Raw genomic sequence first — 12,588 nt, 5'->3', positions numbered from 1 at the left:
AAAGGCTGTGGCCGAATTACGTCCCCTTTCTCGGACTGCCGGGCTCTCCAAAACAAAACAAAACGATTTCCCCCCCAAAAATCACTGCAGTACGTGATAGTACGTTTGGTTTTAGTGATACTTTCAAGAAACGTAGTTACAATTTAATTGGAACATAGTTTTCGGAGTTACAGCGGCTACCATGTCGCAATATTGACATTTACGCAACTGTAAGCCTCTTCCAAATTACTGTTTGGATATTTTGATTTATGGTTACTTTGGGTTATGGTTGATTTATGGTTGTTGTTGCACGTCATGTAAGTTTCCCCCCGTAGTTGATGTGTAAAATGTGGCATGTCTGCCGCTGAGTCCCACCGCGCTACTACGGTTGATTTACATTACAGCTGATTCGAAAAATCAGCCTCTTGTCTGGTCCTGACGTCAGGTTCATTCCCACAATGCCCAGTAACACGCAGGCGCACTGTAAAAATATAACAGCTATCTATAATCAGAGATGGCGGGCACCTCAGACCCCCTGGAAGATATGCTCTTTTCAGAGGTGGATGAGAAAGCCGTCAGCGATCTGGTGGGCTCATTGGAGTCACAGCTTGCTGGCCAAAGCAAACCAGCAGGGAAAGCAGAAGAAAACGGAGGCGCTGGCTCAGTGCCCCCCGCAAACCATCACTTAGGAAAAACATTACCAGCTCCAGTGGGCACCACAACACCAGAACAACAACAACAAGGACGGCGTAATAAACCCGAGATGCACCAAGACAGCAAATCCAAAGACGTTAGCCCGGATAAAACTTCCACGTCTCCTTCCCAGCGCTGCTCCCCTCCTTTTGGCGAGCCGTCCACGACTTCGGCTGCCGGTGTGAACGCGACTAGTAGCGGCTCAGTGTCACATCCAACGTCCGTCACAACACTGATCGCATCTGCTGTGTCAGCTTTGGCAACCACGCAAGCCAGGATCAGCACCCCATTAGATCGGGGGTGCAAGATTGCCCCTGGAACAGGTGAGGCATCCACGGAGTCGAACCTACCGAGGAAACGTATCACCACTCCACGGAGAGCAGCTTCAGCTCGCATAAAGAGTTTGAACGGCACAGCTGTAACGACGAGAAGGAGCAGCAACACAGGCATGGCAGAAAACGTCAACGTTAGTCCCGTGGGCATGAATACAACTACACACAACTCCACTCCAGCGGTGAGATCCCCTATCAACACCTCAACATTTACTTTATCCAACGCTAACCTTCCGGTTGGTCAGTCGGCTATTGCTCTCGACCGGGGGACTCCGACCATTGCTCTGCAGAGACTCCCGAACCACATCGTAGCGATTGCACAGAACGGAAACGGGACCAGTGTTTCGGCCTTGGTCCAGCAGAGCACACGGACAGCCCCCGTTGGACTTATGGCATCATCGGTAAATCAAGACAGAGAGGTCACAGACACGGCGGCATGCAAAAAAGATGATTATCAGTCCAAAATTGTGTTGTCCAGCCATTCTGGCACTGTCAACTCTGTCATAAATGCAGTTCCTGCAGCACCCAGTGTTGTTACCCCAACACCAACGACCACAGCAGCAGCCACCACTACCACAACAGTGACCCAGCCTTTGAGCTCTGCAGCCACTCCTGCCTGTTCTTCAGGTGCAGTACCAACAACAACTGCATGTGCAACTTCTCAGACTACAACAGTGACCACCACTCTTACAATGATCAGGCCCACAGCCCCCTCTCCCACAGCTACTGTGGCCACCACAGCACCAGGTCAGCCCCGACCCGGACTTACAGCACCGCAAAGGATTGTTGCCCCCCAGCTGATTGTCAGACCAACTCAGCAGCAGACAACCATTCAATTGCCCCCTGGATTTACCATCCCACCGGGTAAGGTTGCAGAGGGGAGAAGGAGACTTGCAAGCAACTGCTGTTAACTGTACTTGTATTAAATTGAGTGAGGCTCATCTGTTTGATTGTCAGTATGATTCAATTTGTGTGAATGCCTTTTATGCCTGCCATAAGCTTTAGCATGACAAGGGAGACACGGTAATACTAATCATCACAAAAGGTTTATTACCACATTAGAAAGAATGATATAGAGAAATAGCATTAATATGTCTTATGAACTAAATAAACTATGCTGGTTGTGCAGTTCAGCTGATATTTGGTCCAAGCCACATTATTTTTTTTACAGGACACCCAGTAGTGTGGTCATGTTGTCATAAACCTATGGTTGTTTGTGTAAGAAATATACCACATACTCAAACTGATACATCAATGCTTCCATAAGGACAATCATTAAACTTTTGTGTCTTATTGGAATCATAGTTAAGAGAATTGTCTTTGCCACATATGAAAAATAATGCTGTTATATCATCACAACAATAAAAATGATAAACTCATAAACACTCATTTCTATTTTATTGCGAGCATCAATATTCCTTTTTGTGATGAAATCAGTCGATAGTGATTTGGAATATCAACGTCCAACAGAACTCCCTGAAAAAAGACATCTTTATAGGTAGAAGTGTATTGTGTTATGGCAGAGGAATTGGTTTTTGACAACTGGGATGAGGATCCACTGATCATCACTACAGTATATGTTCATGGAATTTCCAAAAGTTGTTTAAATTGTATAACATGTAGATAAAAATTGGAATTTCTCAGGTTTTCTATTTACGATTCCAAGCAAACATATAAGAATCCCTCATTTTATCTGAGTGTAACTTGTCTGTTTCCTCCAGTGTTAAAGTTACGTAAAAAAATGATTTTTTAAGGATTAACATAACTGAGTATATATGTTTGAACACAACTTGCATGTAGCAATGAATGCTTTATGCACAAGAATAAACAACTTGTTTATATTTTTCAGCATTGCATTTACACTAGCTTCTTGTTTTATGTCACAAAGTGTGCTGTTTTTTCTTTAATTATTGTTCCTTGCGCTCCTCCAGGAATGGTGTTGGTGCGCACAGAGCTGGGCCAGCTGGTTATGGTTCCACAGCACGCTCTGGCTCAGGTTCAGGCTCAAGCCCAGACCCAGGCCCAGAACAACATGTCCCCACGACCTGCCACCCCCACAACAGGCACATCTTTCAGAGTAGCAGCTCCACAGGTGAGCGTCTGCAGAAAGTACACATTACTGTTTCAACATTTGATGATCTCTATGACAACAATGAGCACAAAAACAGTGAAAAAGGTTTTCCGTTAGAATCTCTGTACGTTTTACAAAATATGTGATAATGCAACAAATTTGTTCAGGTCAGCTTTATTTATATGCAACACCAATAACGGAGCAAAACCTGCAGGTTTTGGTTAATGTTTTGTAAAACTGTGCAGATTGCATGTAAATAATATGATTTATAAAAATACTGAGGCATGTCAAACTGTTTTTTTATTGCCATTGCTAAGAATATGTGACATTGCAATGTGATATATTCCAGTACTCATTTTGTTATCATTAACTGTATTAAATGTTTTTTATGCATGATCTATATAAACAGCAATATGGCTGATACTGCAGTAACAACTCCAAAAAGGTGCATACCAGGAACATCATTCACATAGTAATACCATGAATATCAATATATAAAATGAGTCCATATTTACTGAAACAATCTGATTAAAAAAGCCCAAGCAGAGGTATACTATTATTGCATATATAAAACAAGCTGCTCATTTCCTCACAAATTGTGACTTACACCCAAATCTAATACTCCAATCACTTGAAATACCCTTAATAAGTCTGTCTGTAGTAATACAAGTTTACATACAAAGTAGGATACAGGCCTAGATCAGAGCTCAAAGTCCCCCCGGAACCCAGACCTTTACTAAGATTTAAGGCGATCTCCCTTGGCCCATTATCAACATTCCAAGAAAATTCCATAAAATTCTTTTCATAACTTGTTTTAGTTATTTTGTCAACAGTAAGACAAAACGCAGGCTGTTGCAACCTTCTTACTGGAGGGAAACCCTAGTAACATATAAAGCAAACAAAACTGTGGAGGAAATTTAAACATCTCTAAAAAATGCTTGGTTGGTACTGATGGCTCTTTTCTCATCTTGACAGAAAAGACAGAAATCATGATTAGATAAATTCCTAATTACAGTTTGAGGCAAAATCCAGACTATTTACGATGTGCACAATCCAAACTGTAGTGAAACCACCGAAAATACACACAACTTAAGTATGCACACAGCATGTAACTACAACATATAAAAAAACCTTTTTAGCAATACTAACATTAGTTTATCAAATGATGCTGACAGCCTAAATTTAAATTTTGCCCATGAGTGAAGCAAAATACAAGCAGTAGACTGAATTAGAACTGGGGGCTAACTAGCCAGCTCATTGTACATAGAAAACAGCAGCATTACTTTCTAAATATATCTGTTCCCAGTCCTTGCTGTTCACGCCACTTTGTTCCTTGATTGTCCAGTAATAATCTTTGATGTTTTTAGTAGGGATTGACTGATGTAGTTTTTTCAGGGCTGAAGCCAATAATTGATGGTAAATGATAACTGAACTCTGAAGTGATATTTCAGAAATTATATCTTCAACTGGGAAAAATTCCAATTTCTGTCAATCTTCAGAACAGTTATATAACAAACACAACATAAAACTTGATTTGAATTCCACAACCACATTTATTCTGAAACAGAATATTGTCATATTGTAATTTCTTTTTGGCTATATAAAGGAAGAGGAAAAAACTGTCTAAATATGTTTGCTAATGCAGACAAATTCATTGTCAGCTCAAGTTACATTTGACATAAAAAGAGTCACATCTCTCAACAGTAGGTGGCGCTTTATAGTTGCTTTGCAAGTGTATCTCACCAACTGCAGTGTTAGCAGCAGTGCACCCTTACGATGTATTTATCATATGACACCATGACCCAGCATGAAAGAATGACGTGAAGACTTAAATAAGGGCACTCTCACAGTAGAGCCATTTCTTCTTTGCTGTGCACAGATGTCCCAACCCTGCCTCACACTTGCACTAGCAACCCTCTGACACCTACATCATTACATCCATAAATGAAATATGCAAAGCGGGGTGGTGTCATTAAAATTGTTCTTTGTATGGAGCTGCAGCAAAAATAGCTCACACTTTAATCACTGTTTATTTATTTGCCATATAATATTCAGAACAGTCTCCCCCCATTGTCCAAATGTATTGATCACGCTAGGCAGCGATTTTCTGGGTACATATGTCATGACTAGGTTTCCCATGTTACCTAGGTAACTTCTAACAACCTTGCCAGGCCAGTTATGCTCTCACTAGCCCAAAAACATCTGTGCTTTAGGGAAACATCTGTGCTTTAGGGAAAATCCAGGCTTGGCCACTGCATGGTTTGCTATTGTGAGTGTGTCCTAAGAGCCCACTGCTCTGGCCTTAATGTTGTCCGATTATACCACGTTAGCTGTTGCTGCATGTTGAAACTGTGAAGGACGACTGTCATCATGGCTGTCAAGACTTCCTGTCTGTGGTTATTTTGTAACTTCAGCATTGAGATTGATTCCTCTGACTCACCTTGTTTTATCTTCCAAGCCTGGAAGCCAGCCAAGGAAAGGACATGTGTAATTAATTATATGATTATCAGACATCATGAAGAAAATCAGATACAGATAAAATGCCCAATATTGAGTTTTTCTGAGATGTGTTGCTCTCCTCACCCATGTTTAGTCAAGTCAAACAGAGTACCGTATTTTCCGGACTATAAGTCGCACTTTTTTTTCATAGTTTGTCAGGGGGTGCGACTTGTACTCTGGAGCGACTTATATGTTAAATAAATACATTACTACAGAATCTCACATGTCCGTTATTTTCACACTGACAACCACAAGATGGCGCTCTAGGCACATGTACCTGAGCAACGAGTTCCTTTAGCGACGCAGAAGAAGAAGCGGTGCTTCATTTATGGCAGGGGTGCTCATTACGTTCATCGCGATCTACCGGTCGATCACAGAGGTAGTACTGGTCGATCGCGGCGTGACATTAAAAAATATCAGCCTATCATTCATTCCGTCACTTGATTGATATACAGGGCAGCCAGTTAGATGACAACTGAATTTGACATTCAGGTGACCAATCAAGCGCAAACAACGGCGCTAAGTGCAGCAGAACTTACGATGTCAGCCTATCAGCAGTCCCGTTACTTGATTGACCTTTAGGTCACAGCTCATGTGCAAACAATGACGCTAAGCTATTCAGCTAATTACCTGTGATTTTAACCCAATTAGTTAATTATTATGTGTATTTTGCAATATTGGCTCATTCGGTTATGAAAGGTACATCAACATACATTGTACATACAAAGAATCCTCAGTACAATTGAAAATAATTCGATGTTTTGCATTTTTGTGGTGGGTAGATCATTTTGATCATTTTGTAAGTAGCTCGCATGCTGAAAAAATGCACCGATTTGTATTGAGCAATATGGATTCATGTAGTTATGCGAGGTACACCAACATATATGGATCATATAAAGAATTCTCAATATATTTATGAATAAATGTATGTTTAGTAGGTAGATCTTCTTGACTTGGTCATTTGAAAAGTAGCTCGCATGCTGAAAATGTGTGGGCACCCCTTAGTCTATGGAGTTAGACTTCATTATTTGGTAAACTTGCTCGGATGTTCTTTATGCTATAGTTATCTGAATAACTGTTAATATGATACGTTAACAAAGCAGACACATACTCAGTTCGTTGTGGGTCATGTAGCTGAATTTGTTACGTTAGCATACCGTAACCCTATTGCTAATCCATTATTATTTTAAATTGCCTTTCAAGATGAAATGTATGTTCTTGGTCTCAGATTTTATCAAGTAAATTATCCCCCAAAATGTGACTTATAGTCCAGTGCGACTTGTATATCTATTTTTCTTCTTTACTATTCATTTTTTGGCTAGTATGACTTAAACTCCGGAGCGACATATAGTCCAGAAAATACGGTACCTTTCCTAATGAAAAAGTGGCAAAACAGTGGGGGCGAAGTTGGAAAATACTTTATTAAAGGGGTTGGGACAAAGCAGGCAGGGACACTGATGGGAAATCAGTCTGGGAATGAGTGCTCAAAAGTTGGGCATGCGGCAACAAACAATCTGGTGGAAAGTATATGTGAAGCAGGGCTGCAAATATTAGAGAAAACAGGTGTGCGAGACTGGGCTGCTGGCTGGAAGAAAATGACAAATGTAACGAATTTGCCTGTTTATGGCAGAGCAGACTGTAACAGAACACCTCCCTCAAGGGATGACTCCTGACATCCCAAAAAGCGCAATGGAAGTGGGGGGCCTGACAGACAGAGTAGGGGAGACACCATCAGTGAGGTGAGGAGATGGATGAGGTGGAGGTGCAGGGATCAAAGCACTTTATTGGACCCGTTTCACTGAGGATACCTGGTGTAAATGGACGTGCACAGTGCTTGGGATATTCAGTTGCACTGCTGCAGGAGTTACTATTTTTTAGATTGTGATTGCAGGGAAGCAGGCTGGGATCCAATTTGTGCTGGCAGGGCACAGAAGTGGTGGGAATGCTTTGCATTAGAGGACCGTTATTACTTATTTTTGTCTTTAAACATTTGGATTAATAAAATATTAATAGGTTTTTTAATCTAAAAGTGCTATACCAACAGTTTCTAGTTTTTGTTCCACCTTAACTTCACATGTTGATTCTGTTGCATAAGTGATGTCGCCCAATGGTTTGTGAAAGGCCCATTTATAAGCATGGAGTTTTTCTTTCAGTGGATCTCAATGATATTGTAAGTAAAGTCATTTCCACTTAAGCTTCAATTTTCAGACCAGAACAGTACATCCATCTTTTATGTATTGTATATATTTTTATATATAGTCCATGATCATACAGCAATATTTTTGTGGCTGTCCTCCTCTTCTTTGACTACTTATATTTTATCATTAGGCCTACCTAATGGGCTATCTGTCCCCCCTTGAGCCTCACTTGCTGCCTCAGCAGCTCTTGTGGAAGCACAGGAACATTACTACTGTGCCCATGCTGAGAGTCTGATGTTATAATAAATTCGACCAGAAGGAGGACATAGACAGTGTAGAGCAGGGGTCACCAACCTTTTTGAAACCAAGAGCTACGTCATGGGTACCGAGTCGTGTGAAGGGCTACCGCTTGACACACTCCTCTAAAATAACAAATTGTGTGTGTGTGTGTGTGTGTGTGTGTGTATCAATAACTTAGAGTGTGTAACAGAAAATATTAATATTCAACACTTTATTATTATTAATCTCAGCAATTGTTCAGATGATCACTTCTACATTTGATCAGAAAAAAATGTCGAGTTTTCACCAGACCCTTTCAACCATAAGAAACTAAACCATTTTAACAATTCATAAACTATGTTGAACCATGTTTTAAAATGTTATGCAACATTTAAAAAAATTAACTTTCATATTGAATAAATCTTAACTGAACAAATCGACTGCAATTCTGCTCAAAATCTGTTACATTTTATAAACACACTTTTTAGCTCATGGGCCTTCTCTGACTGTAGAATGCTTCCCGGTGGGTAGTTAGCATTGTAGCTTTCATGACGTAGTGAAGCGTCGCTCCACATTGTACTGCTTCGCCGTCATCACAGTCGCCCCACAAATGCAACATACACACCTTCCTTTCACTGTAGTAAAAAATTACTCTTCCTCCCATTCACTTTGAAAATGATAAATTTACTGTCTTCTTTTTGCCATGTTTTTGGGGTAGAAAATTGCACTCCACTCACCATCTTCACTGCCCGCTAGTTTATTCTCCACAAGCGCAAAGGTTCTTTCATACGCACAATACTGACCTTTGAACTAGGTCAGAGTTCACCTTCACTTTATTTATATTTTCATTTATTTTTAAGACATTGTCATTTTAAAATCTACGTAAATGCAGGTGTGATTTAAAAAAAATAGCGGCAGAAAAACTTTTATTAGATGCACCTCACTTGCGAGTTTTGCTATTTTTAGAACTGGCTTGCGGGCGACTCATGTGGTCATTGCGGGCGACTTGGTGCCCACGGGCACTGTGTTGGTGACCCCTGCACTAGAGGTACCCCACAATGTGTCCGCAGCTTCTTGGTGACATAGACTGTAAATATGTTTGTGGAACCTAGTTGATTAAACGTTGAGTGTATGCTCATTGTTCATGAAAACATGGTCTGGTTAATAAAACATGAACAGAAATACTAAGTAGCCACAGACATAATTTATCTTTATTTTAGAGCGATACCTCTGGTATATTAAAATAGATTTTACATTCGTTTTTGGAATATATTATATGATATACCTGATTTACATGACCTACATGTGTAGGTCGATCAGACGAAATTATGTTCACACTTCTGAATATTTGAAGTTGTGTTTGTGTGCGTGTGTTCATTGTGCTGGGAAGCGCACTAATGTGACACATTCAATCAATCAATAAATCAATCAGTCGTGATTTTTATAGCGTCTGTTACGATCAAAACTGTCTCTAGGTGCTTTACAGAATCCTAGGTCCTGACCCCCAACAAGCCAGAGTGGCAAGGAAGAATTCCGCTTGAGCAGGACCAGGCTCATGTAGGGGGACCCTCCTGTTGATGGCTGGCTGGGTAGAGAGGAGGAGAAGGGGGAGGACAGGTAGAAGAGAGAATAGGCAGAGATCATGCATTAATTACAATAAGCTGTCAGTGTAAGAGCTGAGTGGGTCGACGGGGTCAAAGGTCAGCAGGTCAGTGCACAGTTATGAAGTCGGCGTACCTGTAGATGGATACAGAGGGAGGAGGGGGACAGAAGCAGAAAACATACACAAGAAAATGTGTTCATGATATCATTAATGGCCAACATTGTCCAACTAAATGTGACTGGGTCAAATTGAGCCGGAAAAACCACGGGTCCTTCAATTTTTAATGAAACACATAAAATTTTACAAGCAAAAGTCAATTAATTTTGCTTGCTTCCACATATTATATTTAAGAAAAGCCAAGCCAAATTGAACTGAAGCCAACAGAAGGTTTTCGATTAATCTGCACTAAACTAGCAATCAAATATGTGCCATAGGTAAAACAAACTAAGAAATAAATTATCTTTTCCAAAATTTCATATGAATAACATAGTGTAGCATGTTCATCACAACTAGCACATTAAACCTTGATCGCGGTCTCATGACATGAGTTTTTTCACTTAGAAAACATCAAAAAGGACCAGTTGCAATGGGGATAACATAGGATCATGTTAAAATCAGATAGTTTTGTAGAAAGACCTGAAGCCTGAAGCCTGAAGACCTACAGCCCTTTTCATACTGCACGAAAATAGCGGATTGTCCTGGGTCGACTGACCCTGCAATTAACCCAGGAAATCAGCAGGATGATGCAGGTCACCAGCAATATGAAAGCTATGATGTTCCAGCCTGCGGCGTTTTGATTTCACTTGACATCCTGTCCACAGAGACTGATCTCTGAATAGAATTTTGCGCTGTTTTTTAAAATGTATTTAAGCAAATCAAATCGCTACACAATCTTTAATGGAAGCACATACGTGAAACATGTCTTTTTCAGGAAATTCCACCTTCTGTGTAGAAGAGATTCGGTGGGAGATTTTGGACACATGCGGGACACAGTCATTTATGGCTATATTGGCAACCTGGAATGCACTGAGTGGCCTTAATATGAACTTTGCAAATGAATACACGACCAATTAGCACTGGCTAAACTTCCTGAGCATCTTCAGCTCTCAGCTCATTGCAGTACCGGTGCTTCCGAGTCCTCCACTGTTGTCAGGAGTAGCCTAATCACTAGAGCAAAACATTTGACAAACTAAAAGCAAACAACAAAAATTGTGTTGATGTGTTTCCAATCCTTGTATCTATTAAGTCTGAGTTTTTCTCTCCACAATACTGACATATTATACAAAACAATCCTTGTTGATGTTTTATTCTAAAAATGCATGCCTCTCTTACCAGTGTGAGGTGCGAGGTCTTTTTTCCAAAAACTGAGTTTGGGTATGGCGTTGGGTTGGGCTGTGCTGCCAGTTAGTTGGACAGTAATGTCTGTCAAGCCATATTTTATCTGTACACTAACATGTTAAATTAACTCTAACATTTAACCATCTTCTGCATGTAGGCAATGTAAAATGCCAAACATAAACTCTACAGTGAGGACATAACATAGCCTTTTTTGATTGGTCCAGACTAGTTTGTAATCTAAAAAATATTATCTTTCCCTTTAAAAAAAATCAAGACCATAATTTCAATAATGGAAACTAAATGTTAAAAAATGTGTTCACCCTGTTACGATACACCATCTGTACAAATGGGCGGACCTAAGCCCATTAGCTCCACCCATAACACCACGCATGAGTCACATGGTGATGGTGGGAAGGTGATGGGGAGACTTGTTTGGAGATGAGCTCACCACTGTTCCTTTGCATTCTGTCTTTTTGCTGTGGACATAGAAACAAAATGGATAGTTTGACCACAGTACATGCGTAATTTGACTCAGCTATAGCCCACTCATAGCTTCAGGATCAGTGACTTGTGGACCAGGTGAGGTGCCTGGACCTGTGCCTGGTGCACAGTCCCGGTAATGAAGTGGATGGAAATGACCAGACATTCCCTACTTCCTCTCCCATCTCCAGGCCTGGATGCAAAGATCATTTTGAGATGCCAATTCAATGATTCCATCAAAGGATGAGGGGAATTCATAAGACACCAGTTCATCTTTGAGCAGGCTGCCAGGCCATGGTACAACAGACTCTGAGCACTGTCAGGACCACTGACTACCGGTGAAGGGGTCATGGTGATTCAAAAGAAAGCTGAAATTGTCTTCTCCCATTTTGCAGTTCCTTGCCTGTAAAGTGGTTGATTGCAAAGGCCACTACAGCAGTCTCAGAGGCAAAGGTGTGTGGGTCCAGGTAAGCCAATAGGGAATAGTTTGTGAAGAAGGGTCAGGATTCAGGATTACCAGCACACCTTTCCAGAAGTTTCAATTTGGGATTCCAGAGCACCGCTCAGTGGTAGCAGAGGCTGAGACATTGGAGTTGGGAAAGTGACATGGATGGACTGCAAAACTGCTACTCCTGGGGTGAGGAAAGAGGAGCCACTGAAATTGAAGAGGGGTCAGCATCAGCGTTCATGATCTGCCATAGCCCAGGTCTCAGCTCATTTAAGGATTGTGCCATAGCCAAAAAAGAGTGTTTATTTGCCATTGTCGCAATGGTGATGCCCTCTCCTTGCTCCTTGGAGTGGTTCTTTGGTGAGGAAGCTTTCACTGGATTCATTGCTGGCCAGATTTTACTGTAACAGGTTGAAGCTAGACCCAAGCAAAGCTAACATGGTCGAGTAGACAGGTCAGGAGAAGGCAGGCGTGGTTGGGAACGCTTGTCATGCTTAAGGCAGAGCAAACGCCATTTTACTTACAATTTAGTTTTGTCTTGGTAAATGAACAGGTGTCATCTGTGTGTGTGTGAGGGTCTGATCACCAGGCCTGGATTACAAGGGCAAGGGCCCCTGGGCAAAAATTTTTGGATGCCAGGTCCAACAGCTGGCACAGCCACTTGCTGCTCTCCAACTCAGAACTGTTGGTGTTCTGACAGCAGTTAGCTACAGATTGTGGTGAGCTAC

General features: G+C 41.2%; 1 protein-coding gene across 8 annotated transcripts in view; it reads left to right on the top strand.

Moving 5' to 3' along the window:
• Nucleotides 1-142: 142 nt before the first annotated feature.
• LOC105417228 (transcription initiation factor TFIID subunit 4-like) overlaps nt 143-12,588 on the top strand; it is a 78,618-nt gene continuing 66,172 nt past the window's right edge. For all 8 annotated transcript variants that reach the window (XM_029846206.1, XM_029846210.1, XM_029846208.1 and 5 more), the window contains exons 1-2: nt 143-1,868; nt 2,936-3,096. In XM_029846206.1, the coding sequence (XP_029702066.1) occupies nt 494-1,868; nt 2,936-3,096 (1,536 nt within the window). In that variant the 5' untranslated portion in view covers nt 143-493. The remainder of the gene's footprint in view (nt 1,869-2,935; nt 3,097-12,588) is intronic.

This window comes from Takifugu rubripes, chromosome 13 (assembly GCF_901000725.2).
Source record: "Takifugu rubripes chromosome 13, fTakRub1.2, whole genome shotgun sequence".
Classification (NCBI taxonomy): domain Eukaryota; kingdom Metazoa; phylum Chordata; class Actinopteri; order Tetraodontiformes; family Tetraodontidae; genus Takifugu; species Takifugu rubripes.
This window is presented reverse-complemented; position numbering and strand designations above follow the sequence as displayed.